General features: G+C 40.6%; 1 protein-coding gene across 15 annotated transcripts in view; it reads left to right on the top strand.

Moving 5' to 3' along the window:
• Positions 1–16957, top strand: part of nav3 (neuron navigator 3) — a 529271-nt gene that overhangs the window by 382421 nt on the left and 129893 nt on the right. For 14 of the 15 annotated variants that reach the window (XM_070549274.1, XM_070549267.1, XM_070549264.1 and 11 more), the window contains one exon: positions 58–107. In XM_070549274.1, the coding sequence (XP_070405375.1) occupies positions 58–107 (50 nt within the window). Of the gene's footprint in view, positions 1–57; positions 108–507; positions 608–16957 lie in introns of those variants that run through there. The other variant, XM_070549275.1, reaches the window with a different exon arrangement.

Here is a 16957-nt window from a genome sequence, read left to right as displayed (position 1 = left end):
GTTAGGATGTTGAAGCTCAGAACAGGAGCTCATATCTTCATTTCCTCTGTCACACAGCGAATGAGAAGGTGGACATCAATGGCAGCCCCCGGAGCCAGTCGCAGATGGTGAGTGTCTCATCCTTCAACTTATTTATTGTTTCTCTTATGGAAGAACTAATAACAATAGAGACAAGTTGTGATGTTTCTACTCTGCTGTGAGTGTGTAGAGTTTCTGTTTTTGCTTCTCCTCCACGGATCCAGCTCAGCATCCTCTGGGCCCATCAGGATAACAAACATGTGAATCTAAATATAAATCAGATCGTTTAATTTTGAAACAAAACAAAAATAAATACTGTAGTTTAGCATTACATGTGATCTCTTTGGTGAAGTTATCCTCTTCTAATTTTAAAAATGTCTTGCAATTTTGCAAGCTCTTGTGTGATCCGTTCTCAGATCGTTGTTTGTGAATGGCTCAGCTGCTACTAGGTTAACTAGGATCTCGAAAACTGAGTTTCAACTATTTTTATTCTTCAGTTGTGTTAATCCAGTTTTGGAAGTTCATCCAATACATGCTTCTGAAAACACGTGTGACAACAGCAGCTACGGTTTAAATGAAGATTGTGCAGGTTAGTGCTCTGGGTTTGTGCTACTAACAACAAACCTTAACTCATCATCTGTAAAATTGAGTCCGAGCTATTTTGTTTGATTGAGTTACCCAGTAGACTTGGTAAAGACTGTACCGACATCCTGACTTCACCAAGTCGGTCCCAGAGTTCTGAAACCTGTATTCCTGCCTTATGCAAGGCTGTGGCTGAGCAGTGTTGGTGGTGCCGTTTTTCTGCCTTTAATAGGCGGCGGGCTGAATAACCGCTGATTGTCGTCACTGTGCGATAATTACCCCTAGCACTGACTGGAGTTGAGTAAGTGTTTATGCAGTTGGGTGTGCTCTGGCACTGTTTGTCTGTTCGTCTCACTTTTAAAGTAAAATGTGTTTCCTTCTGACGTTACACAGTGTGTGTCTGTCCTTTTCTCTGTCATAAAAAAGGTCAGAGGGTCAATATCTTACCCTTTATTGTCCCTGCTCACATCCTTGCTGATGTGTTTAGTTGGTTTTAACTCCAAACAAACTGAAATAACGGCCTTGAGAACGTATTTGCAAACATGTTGAGAAGACCAACATCTCTCCCATCAGTGGAATGCATGTGAATCTTTTTTATGACCATTAACACACATTTGGCGCAGTTTTCAGTTGTTTTCTTTTTCGCCCAGCTGTAGAGGAAGCAAACTGAGTACTCTGTTAGTTTGAAAATTGAGAAGGATGAGGCCGTAACAGTCTTGTGAACTCTGCTGACCCGTCATGTTGGAATAAATGTTCAACATGTCAAATACTGCTCAACGTTTGCTGACATGTTGGTACTTGTGTCACTCAGGCTGGCCTACAGATCTTGAAGGCCATGTTGCAAACAGGCTCTCTGAAATGCCAGCACTCGGTGTGTGTGTGTGTGTGTGTGTGTGTGTGTGTGTGTGTGTGTGTGTGTGTGTGTGTGTGTGTGTGTGTGTGTGTGTGTGTGTGTGTGTGTGTGTGTGTGTGTGTGTGTGTGTGTGTGTGTTTCATTCCCTTACTGAGCCCACTGATCCACCACCTGCTCTGACCACAGAGGGCCCAACCAGCTTGGATTAAAGAAGTTTAAGGAAGTATTGTGGGTGTAGAAGAAAGGAACATCTGACATTCTGTCATTAAACAACACAACAGATGTGTGTGTGTGTGTGTGCGTTTCTGTGTGCATGCATGCATGCCTGTGTGTTTGCATGTGTGTGTGTGCGCGCATGTGTGTGTGCGCATGTGTGTGTGTTTGCGTGTGTGTGTGTGTACGTGCGTGTGTGTGTGTGTACGTGCGTGTGTGTGCGTGTGTGTGTGTGTGTGTGTGTGTGCATGTATGCGTGTGTGTGTGTGTATGTGTGTTTGTGTGTGTGTGTGTGTACGTGTGTGTGTGTGTGTGTGTGTGTGTGTGTGCGTGCGTGCATGTGTGTGTGTGTGTGTGTGTGTTTATACTTGTCTTTATATGTTTAGGTGGACAAATTTTGACTTTGAACCTGTAGTGTGTGGGCATTTCCACACTGAGGGGACATTTTGCTGGTCCACACAATGTAAAGCAAAGCAAAGTAAATTTTATTTATAAAGCACTTATCACTGACATAGAATCACAAAGTGCTTCACATAGATCAAAACAAAAGAAAACAAAGTCATAAAATCATAATGATCTCAAAACAGAAATGTGGAGCCTTAAACTTGGTTTCAGAGGTATGGTGTAAATTAGCTACTAAGTTAGTTAAGGTTCGGGTTAGGAATAAAATCCCATTGGTTAGGGTTAGGGTTTAGCCTAACTTATACTCCTCTGTCAGCTTGGCGAGGGAGAGACGCACACGAATTGATGGAGACATTTTGCTCTTGGACTTATCCTTCAGCTGGGGATTGTTGCTAAACAATTCCCCGCCAGGACAACAGAAGGTGTAGCGCCATTCGGAGGTGTCCTGCTACCATTACAGTCACGTATCCGGTCCCTGATAACGTATTTACTATTGTGTTTACATTGTTTTAGTGTAGTTGAGAGACTTTTGAACACAAACAAATGTGTCCCTCATCCACCTCTTCATGCGATCGGCACCTCTAAACTCAGATTTCTTGTCTTTTCCGTCCACAAATAAAATGCTTGCTGCATATATTTGCACTCCTTCAGTCACGGGCGAATAAACGTTCATATTTATAGACTTTTTCAGGTTTATGCTTCATGTTCTAAGTCAAAAGCTGCAAGCTGTCTTTGCACTTCTTCATTGGCCAGACCAAATCAACTCTAATTAAAACAAACGCTGGTTTGAAAAACGTTCTAAAACAATAATAATTGGTGTTCATTAAAAACACGACTCTCTAATCCAGGAAACCTGCCGTTAGTCACCTGTCACCTGGAGATTTGCCCCATTGTCCCAGAGGCGTAGCGGCAGCAGCAGCAGCAGCTGTTGTTGGAAACTTCTCTCTCCATTGGGCCTTGAGATGATTTTTGTCTCTGACTGGTGAGTTGCTCCGTTCTGGTATGGGATCAGAGCCAACTGAACAGCTGCTTAAAGCTGAAGGGCTTAAATCAGCATCAGCATCTGCAAGCTTCACAAAAACATGGCCTCTGTTTTTCTGTGTTTAAATGAAGAACGCATGACCACATATGGGCTGTGTTAGCTAGATAGATTTTAGTCATAGTTCATTACACAGAAGTGATGAACACCATAGATGTTTCTCCCTTTTGTTTAATATTTACCCTCTTAATCTCCTGCTTTGTGTCCTAAACACCTTTTACATGACCTCCTGATGTCGATTTCACTCTCATCTCATTATCAAACCAGCAAGCAAACAATATCAGACTAAGATAACCAGAGATGTTCTAATCAGGCTTTTTCTGGTTATCTTTGTCTATTGAAATGTGTTGGCTGATCTCAAACATGTAAGTGTGACAAAGATGCAAATAAACTGAAGAAATACTTCAAAGGCAAATAATCATTCATCACATCATGTTAAAATACAAAAGAGTTTGATTTAATTTCAACGCCATAAACTGGATTTATCATGTTTATCCTAATCCAAGATGCGAAATTAAAGATCAAACTATTGCAAAGTGTTCCTTCATTTGGTTCCATGATCAAATAAAATAACAAGAGCTGTGTTTTTTGCATGAAAATCTCATGGAGCTGCTGTTAAATCCACATTTCTGGCCTTTCCCATTTGATTTCTGCAGACTGAGGCTAAAATGTTGCAGTGAAAAACCGTCCATCTCATCTTTTTTAGTTTTTATTTATTTATTTATTTATTTTTCTTGATTAGTGAAGCATCTACCCTGTGGGGGCAAATGAGATTCCTTATATTTTAGTCTGGGCGTTTTGCCAGTAGAACTTGTAGCAGTGGTTCTCAATCAATTTAGGAAAGCGTTTGATTAGATTGGTGTAGAAACGTTTGATTAAGGAGCAGCTCTGTCTTTCTATAGCTGATATCAATGCCAGCTGTCTACGGTCAACACTGAAATCAATAACAGATTTTTCAGTCAGAAAACTTTGATAGTTTGCTGTTAGAAACATATTTTCATTCAATTTGATGTAAAGATTTACCTTTTTTTATTTAATATAAAAGTCCAGCGAAAATAATTAGGAGACCATCCCGGTCTTTGCTTCTGTCAGCGCGCCCCAGGACAGCTGTGGCTACACTGTAGCTCATCCCCACCAGTGTGTGAATGTGTGTGTGGATGGGTGGATGACTGACTGTGGTGTGAAGCACCTTGGGAGGTTGTAGAACCCTAAAGAAGGCGCTATGCAAAAACAGGTCAGGATGTCAGGTTTGCATTTTCTAAGTGTGACTGATTGGTTTTTTTTTTATAATTAAATTTATAATTAAAGTTTTTATTATTTTCAGATTTTTTATAACATACAAGAACATACAAAAACAAAAGAAAAACACACAGGCTTGTCCGTAGCATGCTGCTCTGCTTCTCCCCTCCTAAGATGACAGATGATGAGATCTGCCCTCTCCGACAGTCAGACACCAGATGTCTCAGGCTCCTCGAGATTACATCATCAATCAGTCGAATTTGGGGTCTCCCCTCCTTGTGCCCTCTTCTCCTGCTCATCCTCGTTGCTGAAAAACTTTTCCGCTGCCTTTGCCGAGTTGAAGCTTACATTTTCCCCCTTCCACTTTACACGTAGTGTTGCCGGGAACGCCAGGGTGTATTTGACATTGCGCTCCTGAAGCCTTCGTTTCACGGTTGTAAAAGCCTTCCTTTTTTCCGCCAGCTCCTTGGTCAAATCGGGAAAACACAGACAGCCGGCATCCTTCCCAATCAAACCCGCATTTCTTTTTGGCTGTCATAATTACTTTATCCCTCGCTGACTGCCTCAGGAAGCGTATAAGCACTGGTCTTAGAGCTCGGTTTGGGTCTGGGAGCGGAGCAAAGGCGCGATGAACACGCTCAATCTCAAACTCAACATCATCACGCTCAGAGGTGGAAAGAGTACTAAAATGTTGTACTTAAGTACAAGTATTATTACTTTCATGAAATTTTACTCCATTACAAGTAAAATTACCTGCCTCAAAATGTACTCAAGTAAAAGTAAAAAGTAGCTTATTTCAAATGTAGTCAGAGTAAAAGTTACTTAGTTACTTTTTTGACTGTGCAAGGACGGGCTCTTCTGAAAAGTTAAAAAACGACAATGGGGTATAAATGTCAAAGTGGCCGTTTTTTTAATTAAATGAACAAATATGCATATTGAAGTACAAAGGCAGTTACACTGCAAACTAGTAACATAAATTAGGTTATAGTCACAAGCCCATGACTTTTCCCTGAATGCTTATTTAGAGCAGCTGATTTTTAAAGTTAGCAGAGTTCATCCTTGGTAGTGGGTTCACTCACTCATTTAAAGATATCGGCCAGAGGCAAAATTTGTTTGAACAGCATGTGTAAATGTGTATTAAAATCTCAGATGAAAAAGGTTTTTGGATTTTGACGGCTGGAATTGTAAGAAAATCTGATGTTTGTGACTGGCGCAGGAAAAACAGAAACTAACTTCCGGTCTAAGCCCTGGGCAGCAGTTGACGTTTCACATTGAGCTCTGCTGAAACAGCTGTAGTAAACAACGCCTGGCTCCGGTGTTTCTGCGTTAGCGTTATAGCAGAGAACAATGTGTCATCAATCAGATGTAGCTTCTGAAGCCTCTACTAGTCCATCAGATTTGTTTTTTCTCTGGGATACGGCGACGAGAACGGATATTAGATTACTGGAGAAGTTCAACCGAACTCCGACCCCGCCAGCTGGATATCACTACCAGAGGTGCAGACATGTTTTAGACCGTTTGACTCAGAAGACCTGCGACCTGATTTGGACATAGAGGAGGATTCTGTTCATCTTCAGAACCAAAATCGGTACAGTTTGTTTACTTTTCTTAAATATTTCATTTCTGGGCTCCACTGGAAGCTCTAAGCTGGCAAGTTTTCAGCTGGTCTTAGCTCCATCATGTGTCCCAATATAGTTCAGTAATCTACAGTTTTACTGCTGTGTGTATTTATTGATATTACTCTGGAAAATATTTAACCGACAATTTACCAGAATAAATCCTCCTGATGCTGGAGTAACTCCTTAGCTCAACTCGTTGTTTGCACTAATCCAGGATGTCATGGAGGTTTTAATGTTGAAATATAGAGATCATCTTTTAGATTATATCTGTGTGTGTGTGTGTGTGCGTGCGTGCGTGCATGTGTGTGTGTGTGTGTGTGTGTGTGTGTGTGTGTGAGTGTGTGCGTGCATGTGTGTGTCGTAGCTTTCCCAAAGGACTTGTTCTTTCCTTACCGGAGCGAACACGGTTAATTTTGCTGCAGTCATGCTAACGGGACTCGTCTGGAGTCCAGAAGTAGCGGTGCGGTTCTAGATGGATTCATAGATGTAGGTTATTATTTTAGATCAGACCTGTTATTTAAAAATGCGTGTAGGACACAGAGACATGGCTCAGACCTTTTGCTGCAGCTGTAAATGCAATTTTACGTAATAATTAGGAGCATGAAAGTAAACAAATAACAGTGATTCACAATATTAGCCTCAGCAGCTAGCTTGTTTTACGTGCTGGAGTGACGTATGCGAAACACAGTTCTTCACTGTCTGGAGGAGAGGATTTGGATTTTCTGTAATGATTTATGACAAAAGCCCTTAGTAAAATAAAAAACTGGACCCAGTACATGTTTATATAGATAATAAAGTGTAGTTATTTTGCATTTCTACAATTTTAATGCCGAGACAATACCTTTAACCCTTCACCACTGAAACCAGTTTGTTCATCCCAATCCTCCTAAATAATCCTCCAATCATCCAAATGGAATCCTTAAGGGTCCCGTAACGTACATACTGCCAGAATAGGCCTTGGGAGCCCAGGTGTTACTAGAACTAACGGTGTCTCCTCACCAGCGTGAGCCTCCAAACTGTGAAGGTTGGTCTCCAAACATGAACTTCAAATTCATGCATTTATCTCCTCTTGTAACACGTTAACATGTTTTAAAAGGCTTGTATCATGATAAGTTACACCTCCCAGACCAAAGATAGGTCCAATATAAGATAAAACCTTATCCTAAACACTGCAGAGACATCATTGTTTATTAAATACAAGTTATTTTCCTGAGCCATTACTTCAGCCAAGATATAGGATGCATGGATTTGATGAAACCATGCTGTCTTATGCAGTCCCACACACACACACACTCACGCACGCACACACACACACTCACGCTCACGCACGCGCACGCACGCACACACACACACACACACACACAGCAGCAGCATGTTAGAATCATGTGAATGACTAATTTAACTACACTGAAATGCTTTTGTAATAATTTAATCTCTTATTCTGGAGTAAAATAAAGAAACAAGCTAAATCATCACATACCTGTGGCATCAAGAAGCAACTTCTGAGTTCAGACACAGGGATGGAGCACAATGTTTACACCTGAACAGTATCAGGATTAACTCACAGAGGCCTGCAGATCTTCTGTTTTATGAGCAGAGCGCTGATAATCGGCTTCTTAGGAGCGCTAAACGTAATTTTGCCACTTCCGTGCGCGGTAGGGAAACACATTTCAAACACGGAACCGAGTCTGGTTGCCGAACCGAGCAGAATTCTGATGACGTCACACCGGTGCGCGAAGTTGCGGGTTCCAACCCACAGGAGAGGAGGGAGAGAGGAGGTAAACAGCGAGTGGATCACAGGGACTGAACTGATGTTTTTGAGCAAAACTGCAGTAAAAATGGCTGTTTGTCCTCATCATAAAGCCTGTAGCCCACCCGGTTTAGACGTGGCGCCCATGCAGGTGTCTCTTTCTGTTCTGACGCTGCTACACGTAATATTTTTAATTTATTAAGCCTACAATTTATTTTTACTCAGTAACAGATATGATTTAAAATGTAGCGAATTACAATTCTTTTTTAAAAACTTACTCAAGTAAAAGTAAAAGTAAAGATTTTAAAAACGACTTAAAAAGTACAAATTTACAAAAAAGCTACTCAATTACAGTAACGTGAGTAAATGTAATTCGTTACTTTCCATCTCTGATCACGCTCCCCCAGGCCCTCAACAAGCATCCTCCGAACACATTCCAGCAGTGTCCCACCAGTACCAGCAGTTTCTTTCAGCTCAATAACTCTCACCTTGTTCCTCTTACTGTAGTTTTCGAGGGCCTGGATGCGCTCCCGCATAGCGTCAGTCATGTCAGTGACTGATTGTTCTTGACTATACGACTTACAAAATGTTTTGTGTTAAGATGAGGCTTTTGTGTGGGTGTGGGTGTATTTCAGTTTAGAAATGTGATTATTGTACTTTCAACTTATGTTTTATTTATTGAAGGCCATCCTTTACACATTTTCATATTTTAAACCATTTGCTTGAGCCTGCATGTGCTAAAATGACCCTTTACAAGGTTAATGAATGTCTCTCAGACCCCCACCGCCCTCTGTGGCCAGAATACTTCACTTGCAACATCAGAGTGTCAGTCTGGTCTGTTGGACTTAGTAAAAAGTTTAGCTGACATACCTGGCACTGCAATTCCAGCACATTTCCTGCATATTTTAGGTCATGAACACAGCTGATTTGATTAATTTAGTAATGCATCACTCCTGCAGACACAAATGAAGGTTGGGGAGACATTTCAGCTTTCAGATTAAAGTGTTAAAAAGACGAACACACAGCGATGAGATAGGTTTAGCTTTAGGTTCTACAAACGGACACTAGGGGGTGATGAAAGCAAGCCACAACTGCCCTCTCCCTTTAAATAATTTCTGTTACACATGACAATTCCTTATCCCAGTTAGTGTAACTGTAGACTGGTAATAAATGCTTTTTTTCTTTTTTTTTATCTCCATTTCTGGGGAGAACTGTGCTTGTTGCAGGAACATGTGTGACATGAACATTTTCTGTAAAGACATTCTGTCAGAGAACAAACTCGCATAAACCGTGTGCCCTCAGACAGAGAAGCTTCACTCATCATCTTGAATCAAACTAAAGATTTGTTTTGGCTTTAAAAATAGAAAACATGAAAACTCAGGAATGGCAAGCGAGGATAACTGAAGAGGCTCATTCAGCAGAAAATATTAAGCCTCACTAGACTAATCCTCCTCATTATAGACAGACATCATTAGTGAACCACAGAATGCGTTCTTGTAGTACAGATGACTGCGCAGTTTGTCTTTCTGGGTTTGTGTGTGTGTGTGTGTGTGTGTGTGTGTGTGTGTGTGTGTGTGTGTGTGTGTGTGTGTGTGTGTGTGTGTGTGTGTGTGTATCTTCTTAAGCATCTTGCGACCTCAGCAGTGGATGTCATGGAGAAAAAAAATGGAGATATTTTACAAAGCAGGAATGAACCAGCTGTTGGCAGAATGCTGCATTTATGTGAAGAAAACAGTGAATCAACTCCGTCCTGTTTGTCATTTAGAATAATGTTTGTTTTAAACAAAAAAAAATATGATCCTGTTTAAAACTGAGCTATGCTATCATGAGCTCCCATACCGTTCAGATCTCTGGCTGCAGAGTCAGGACCGGACTTGGTGCTGATTTTGAGACTGATTTGAAGGTTTCTTGGAGGCCATTAAAGCCCACCAGTTGCATCTGGACTCCATCTGTTAGCAGCTTGCACACCAGCCAGATGAGAGAAAAATAATTACAGCAATGAGCCACACGTCTTCACTGGCCTGCTGCCTCATCATCATCATCATCATGCAGCTTACTGTTATTCTCTGATTTTAATTGATCACGCTCCTGGTTTGAGTCCTGGCCTCGGATTCCTGAAAGACCACACCAGCTGGTCCACATGTTGGTCAGAATGTTAGTTTGGTTTCACCGCCAACTTTCACAAACGATAAATGGTAAATGACCCGCACTTGTAGCGCCTCTCAGAGTAAGGACTCCAAAGCGCTTTACACAGTGTATCATTCATCCAATCACACACACATTCTCACACTGATGGTGATGAGCTACGATGTAGCTACAGCTGCCCTGGGGTGCACTGACAGGGGCGAGCCAGTTAGAAGACACAAAACAAACCAGATGTGGAGAACTCAAAACGAGGAAACTGGAGAAAATAATGATCAGGAAATATTCAACCTCAGAGAATAAAACAGCGATGGATGTTTACAAGAAATGAAAATAAGGTAAAGTACAGGATGTTGAGATAAAACACAGCCCTTTACCTGCCTGCTTAGCCATAGTCCCTACATCTCACTGAAGCATTAAATGAACTTAAAAAAATAGTAAAACAAACTCTAAAGAACATGAGTTGTTTGAAGAAAAGGCGTAACATTGCATTATTATTACATATATGTTAATACAATCACTAAATTATTACTATCATTATTATACATTAAACTGAAATCCTTATTGCCCCAAATCACAAAAGGCTAAAGTGGATTTTTTTAATAGCCTGTTTCTTGGTGAGGAAGTTAAAGGGTTTTAATGTAGGATTAGAAGTTTTAAAATATTTCCATATCTTCTATTCAACAATGTGTTTCACCTAATGCACCATTTCCTATTATGCAGTGACAGAATTTAATAAAGTCCTTTGTTACTATACTTAAGTACAAATATTTCCTTAACTTGTTTTTTTACTCCAGTCATTTGCTTGAGGCCTACTTTATACTTGTACTATTTTTACGACTATCTGTACTTTCTACTTCACTACATTTAGTTTTCATTTTGTTCGCCCGATTCCAGTCCCAAAGGTAAAAGTACTTCATCTAACAAACTAAAATTCAGATCAGTCATGCAAATCTCACTAATTACAGACGTTCTTCTATAAACATGTTTATTGTTAAAGCTTCAGCTGCACATTCACAGTTTGTTGCTGGGTTTGATCTGTTTGGATCGGGCGAGACCACAGTCTGGACTTTGTGTGAATATTTGCTGCGGTTAATGTGTTTTATGCTTCCTGGTGTCCTTAGCCAGCAGGGTTTCATTCTTTGAGTCAGTCTTTAAAGCATCAGTCTTATTCCTTCTGCTTGAATTAGAAAGAGGCTCGGAGCTTGTTCTGAAACAAATGTATTACTGCCTAAGTTATTTCTATCTCTCTCTCTTTATTTATTTATTTTTTTACAATTTATATAAAACTTCAATCAGTAATTCATTGTATTGAAATGAATAATACTGATATTTTATTTTTAATGAGGGATTTTAATTTTTATTTACATTTTATTAAAAAATAAAAAAAAGGGCTTTAAGTGTGGAAAGTAAACCAAAACAAGTTAATAAATAAATCTGTGTTTATACAAATCAAACATCATTAGTGTGTTTCCTCTAGTATTATTATTAATTAGAACAAAATACTAATCTTTTAACAGTAAACCTGAATGAACCTTGTGTTCCTTTGGCTGAATATTTTAGAAACTAACTTTAATCTCAAGCGTACCTCAAGTGTGTCGAAATAGAAAAATCTCGGGTTTTATGCGGCTTTGTGGAGATTCCATAGTAAAGTAATGTCTCTAGATTTCCCAGTTACACAGGTGCATTAACTAACATACATGATGTAGACACCATTTAGGCTACTTTCTCAAATGAAGGTATTTAGATGAACTTTGCATCCAATAATGTGTGACCCGAACTGGTGTTCCAGTTCAGAGGGAGGAATTCAAGCGTACAGTAGCTGCAGAGGATGATTTATCTGCACACGCTGACCACAGCTGCAGAGGAAGCTGCTTCTAATATTTACAGTTGAGGGGAGAGCCGTTGTAAATTCAGCAGCTCGGTTTTATCTGACCCTGACACCGACGGAGGGTTAGAGGCAGCTTTAATCAGAGAGACCCGGTGAGTCAAAGTCACGTTCTGATAACACTCCAGGAGCTGCAGTGGCTCATGGATCAGTGCCAGGTTCATAACTGTCCTTTTTCAAGCACACGTAAAATGCTTGTTCTTTTTTTTTTTTTTTTTTTTTGTTCTGCTTCCTGTATTTTTGCTGTAATTAAGCGAATGAATTTAAAATCTGTCTCAAATGGGATGTTGCTTTTGTTATGTTTTTTTTTTCTGTGGACTGAGTTGATGCCGGAGGAGACAGACTTGTGTTTTCCTCCTCACTTTATGATGGTCAGCAGGTTACACAAAGCATCTTAACCCTACTGACCCCTCGTGGAGAACTGGCCTCAGACATGACTGATGGGCAAATCTATTCTATCTCAACAGCACGATCCATCGCTCTTTCCCTTCACAGGGCTGGACTGTAGCAGTGTCTGTTTGGTATGGAGACAGAAAACATCACCTTAGAAACATCATCAAACATTCTAACTTACCCTGCTGTAAACAAATCTTACATGTTTGAGACCAAAGGGGCAATAAATGCAGTTGATCATCTTGTTTTTTTGTAAAACCATCTACTAATTCAGATTAGTGCAGTGTCCATTTCAGCCCAGCTGTTTAACATCTGGGTTAGTTTTAGTAGCTCCTATTGCAGTTATGTGAAGCAGGCAGGGGGGTGTAAAGGCTGTGTCTCAGAAGGATTTTACTTTTATTCAAGCCATTTTTTCCTCATGAGATTTTATTTATAAATAATAATAATAAGAATCACGTTTGTTTCCAAGTTTATAAAGCTGACAATTTGGTTTTAGGGACTTGGTGCAGAAAGTTTTTCATAAAACAAATACACACAAATGCTGCTCACACTGAAAAAAACAAAACACATGAGCTATTTAAGAGTATAAACTGAGGTTGGACTGACTACAAGTATTATTCTCTAATCTGGGAGTGTGTTGGTCGGGTGAGTGGGTATCCTGGTGATCTTATAGGAATAATCTGTTCTCTGCTGGTCCTGGGAGAGGAGAGGGGAGGAGAAGAGAAGAGAAGAGAAGAGAAGAGAAGAGAAGAGAAGAGAAGAGAAGAGAAGAGAAGAGAAGAGAAGAGAAGAGAAGAGAAGAGAAGAGAAGAGAAGAGAAGAGAAGAGAAGAAAAGAAAAGAAAAGAAAAGAAAAGAAAAGAAAAGAAAAGAAAAGAAAAGAAGAGAGGAGAGGAGAGGAGAGGAGAGGAGAGGAGAGGAGAGGAGAGGAGAGGAGAGGAGAGGAGAGGAGAGGAGCCTTAGCCCAGAGGGAAACCTGGCCTCAGAGGTCAGAGGATTTGAGCTGCCCAGCCCCACAAACTACTTCCTGTCAGATCAATGGCCCACCTGAAGGTGGGAACAGGTTTCCACTGCAACAGCTTGTCTTGCAACAGGACTATGCGTTAACATCATTATTATGGATGCATAACAAATAACATTTTTAAAAGTTTCAAATGCAATATTGGCTTATCCAGACAAAAATCCAATACAGTTAATTTAACACTAATGTCTCAATCATGTTGGAAGAGTAGACTGAAACAGATTTCCTTCTGAACTGGCTGGAGTTGTCAGTTTTTTCTCCTTTAAAAAAAAACTAAAGAGGGACATAATTACTGTTTACAATCAGGGAGCCCATTAGGTTGCCAAGTCTGCTCTGAGCTAACACTCCAGCTCTGGCCTTTGTAATTCAACACTGGCTGGCAAAAACAAGTTGTTTAAAGAACTAAAGACAGTAAACAGGAAGTTATGTTGTGTGGCCCTAGGAAGCCACAGCATCTTTTAATTTCACTCTCATATTTGGTGAAGCAGGTTAGAGGCTAATGTTGAGCTAACAATGCTCATGGGGAATTTGAAGTAAATAGTCAATAGAAATATCTCAAGCAAATTTTCAATTACCAACAACTCGATATTACAGTAAAATGTGTGTGTGAAGTGAATAATGAGTCAACCGTGGCGTTTTGCGTTCTTTAATGTGTCATTCAGAAATATAGCAGCAAGACGGCAAACAATCACACTTCCTCTAATACCGGAAACATACAACACATAAATATAGTGAGTGCTCCCTGTTACCACCAGATTTAACAATGTATTTATCTACTCGTCAACTGGCTGTGTATTACTCGTGCAAGTTTGTCATCTAGAATCTTCTGGCACTGATCCATAACTGTCAAAAGCCATGAAACTCACACAGCCGCAGTGAAAAAGTTACTTTCTGTTTAGAAAAATGGGCTGCAGTACCCAAATGTGACCACAGGATGTCATTTTTACTTCATTTTTAAATATTTCACTAAGTGTTTCCATGTTTTATAATTTTGGATTTTTTATGAAGTCTAATCTGACAACATCTATGATGCTAAAATACATACAGCCACATCTCTTGATTTATTTATTGGTGATAAGTTTTTTGTCTTTGTGTGTTTTCTGTGCTGCCATAAATAAAGCGGAGGGCTTACAATGAAAGAGATGGATTAAAATGATGAAAATACATTTTAACACATCATTGCATCATCTAACATTTTCCTTTAAAATGTGAAACTAGATTGAAACTGATGATAAAACCTTAAAGAGTGACTCTTTGCTCTCCATGAAGTAACATTGTTTGACTTTTCCAGTTTTTTTTCCATACTCAGCCTTTACACTCATGTGGACACCCACTCTGTCTGTGCAGCAGATGTCACTTGAAAATCTCTCAAGTTGTTTCATACCATAAGCTTGGGGGAAAAAAACGACTGAATCTAGGAGTCAGCTACTTTAAATGAATCATTTCAGTTTGAATTCCTGCACAGAATAGAAGTTTATGCGTCGCTTTCATAACATTTAGGATGCAAAATGTAAACTTTGTGAGACAGATATGGAACAGTATGTCCACCCCACAGATTTGTGACCTCCAGCTGCGAGTGACTCCACTCTGGGGTCACCCTGACTGTCACTGAGATCAATATGTGAAACAGTTCTTCAGCCGATGTCAAACCCAGAAAAGCTTTCTTCACTTTTGACACAGTGAGTGATGAAGCCTGGATTATGAGGCGGGATCCTTTAACCCAGCCTCCCCTCTGCCCATCAGCTGCTCCAAAGCGCTGCTTTATTTGATCCGTTTTGATTCATCGGCTGTCAGAGTCTGTCTGGTTCAGATGCGGCGGCGTCGACGGGGTAGGGTAAAAGAGGAATCAGTGGACTGTTTAGGACAAGACCAGGGAAGAACGTGCCTTTCCGATCTGAAGAGGAGTTGGTGGAGAGGTCATGGATGATGAAAGAGCTCTGCAGGGAAGTCGCTTCAAATCCGGACAGAACAGAGAATCAATCTGAGCTGCAGTCCTCCAGCTGTTACATCTGAAAGGAAAAAAGATCATTCTTCAAATAAATCAGCAAGATTTTCTGTGTAAATGGATGTTTTGACGTCGCTCAAAAGCATTCAGAGTAAAGTGGTGCCTCCACATGAGTGATGCGTCTTTGTGTATTAAGTGCCAAGAAGAATTATTTGAACTAAAGTGTGCATTTGTCTTCTTAACGCGCTGTGATGTTTGCTGACTGAAGGGAAAACAGTATCCTGATGCAGAGCAAACAAATGTTATTTGCTGCAGCTGCTATTGATTTTCATTTGCTGGAGGAAAAGCTGAAGACGATCCAGCGGGTTGTGTGCAGGGGCTTTATCTGGATTCACCTGACTCATCGCTACACCGTGACTTCTACCTCAAGCCAAAGGAAAGTTCAGCAAGTTGTTGTAAAAGCCAATTAGCTCTTTGTTGCTGTCGCTTCCACAGGTAACAAAACTTCCGCTTCTCCTGAAGGTTCATGGTGATTCACCACAGCCAGCTTCATGTTCAATGATCAAAATAAAACCAAAGTGAAAGGAAAACATGTCAGCTGAGCTGGAGTTGATGGAAACAGCATGGGACCAAATCAGCTCTGCTTTTGAAACCTGAGTCTGCTGCGATTTTGGAAAACTTGAATTAAGGATTTAAGTTGGTGTGGATTTTCCAGTGAATATACAGCATTTTGTGTAAAACCCTTCAATTATTTAGCAATGCTGCTAAGCGCTAACGCCTGGTTTCCTGTCATGAAGAAGCGTGTTTTCTCTGCGTCGTGATGTGGTAACTGAAGTGTTGGTCCAGCTGTATCTGAGGGATAAACCTTTCCAGTTTCATTCGTCTCACAGGTGTAACTCGATACCCCGAGGGAGCTGCAACAGGCCAGCAGGGCATTAAGCTGTAAGCCTGCAGATGTAGTTCACGTCTCGTTTCGTAGCTCACCAAATCTTACCAAAGTGGAAAAAGAAATGATAGATATACAGAAGTTTAAAAAAAGGGCATTTGATACGATAATTAGCACATGCTATTTAGCATGATGTGGCTTCAGATTAGTGAAGCCAGCAGCTACGGAGTGTCTCACAGGAAGGGGTTCTTGGTACAAATCTCAGCTGATTGTGAGTTATCGCCCATATCTTGACCAGAACCTGGAAGTTGAAGCTAGGACAAACAACCGTGTCCCTCATGGATGATTCCAGAACAAGTTATTGGCCCCGCCCCCTGAAAGTAAACATTTTCTTCATTAAACCATGAAAATAAACCTCAGAAAGTGTTTTTCTACATGTAGACTTCTGCTGGATGTTCACATTTTTATTTCCCCCACATGTACATCACATGTGGGGGAAATAAGGTGATGCAATGCGTTATCTGAACTTTAAAAACACAATAATTCAGAACAGATGAGAAGTTTGGTGATTTTTAGGTTTAGTTGTCCCCCTTTTGGGAGGTCCTTCATGAACAATGTCTAAAGGGAATGGACCACCTGGCCCAGTTCTGTGTCAGAGACTTGATGTGCCGCTATTTCATAGTTAGTCAGATCCGTTTCTTTGATTGCTTCATCCACATAATTACTTAATCACAATGCATGTCATCCATCCATCCTCTATGCTTGCTTGTCCACGCAGGGTCGCAGGGGGCTGGTGCCTATCTCCAGCAGTCTCCGGGCAAGGAGGCAGGGTACACCCTGGACAGGTTGCCAATCGATCGCAGAGCAGCTCAGAGACACACAGGATGAGCAACCATACATGGATGCCTAGAGAAACCAATAGACCTGACAGTCATGTTTTTGGACTGTGGGAGGAATCCGTACCCGGA

The sequence above is a fragment of the Nothobranchius furzeri genome, chromosome 1, assembly GCF_043380555.1.
Source record: "Nothobranchius furzeri strain GRZ-AD chromosome 1, NfurGRZ-RIMD1, whole genome shotgun sequence".
In the NCBI taxonomy this organism is placed as follows: Eukaryota; Metazoa; Chordata; class Actinopteri; order Cyprinodontiformes; family Nothobranchiidae; genus Nothobranchius; species Nothobranchius furzeri.
Note: the sequence above shows the minus strand (reverse complement) of the source record. Positions and strands in the feature narration are given on the sequence as shown.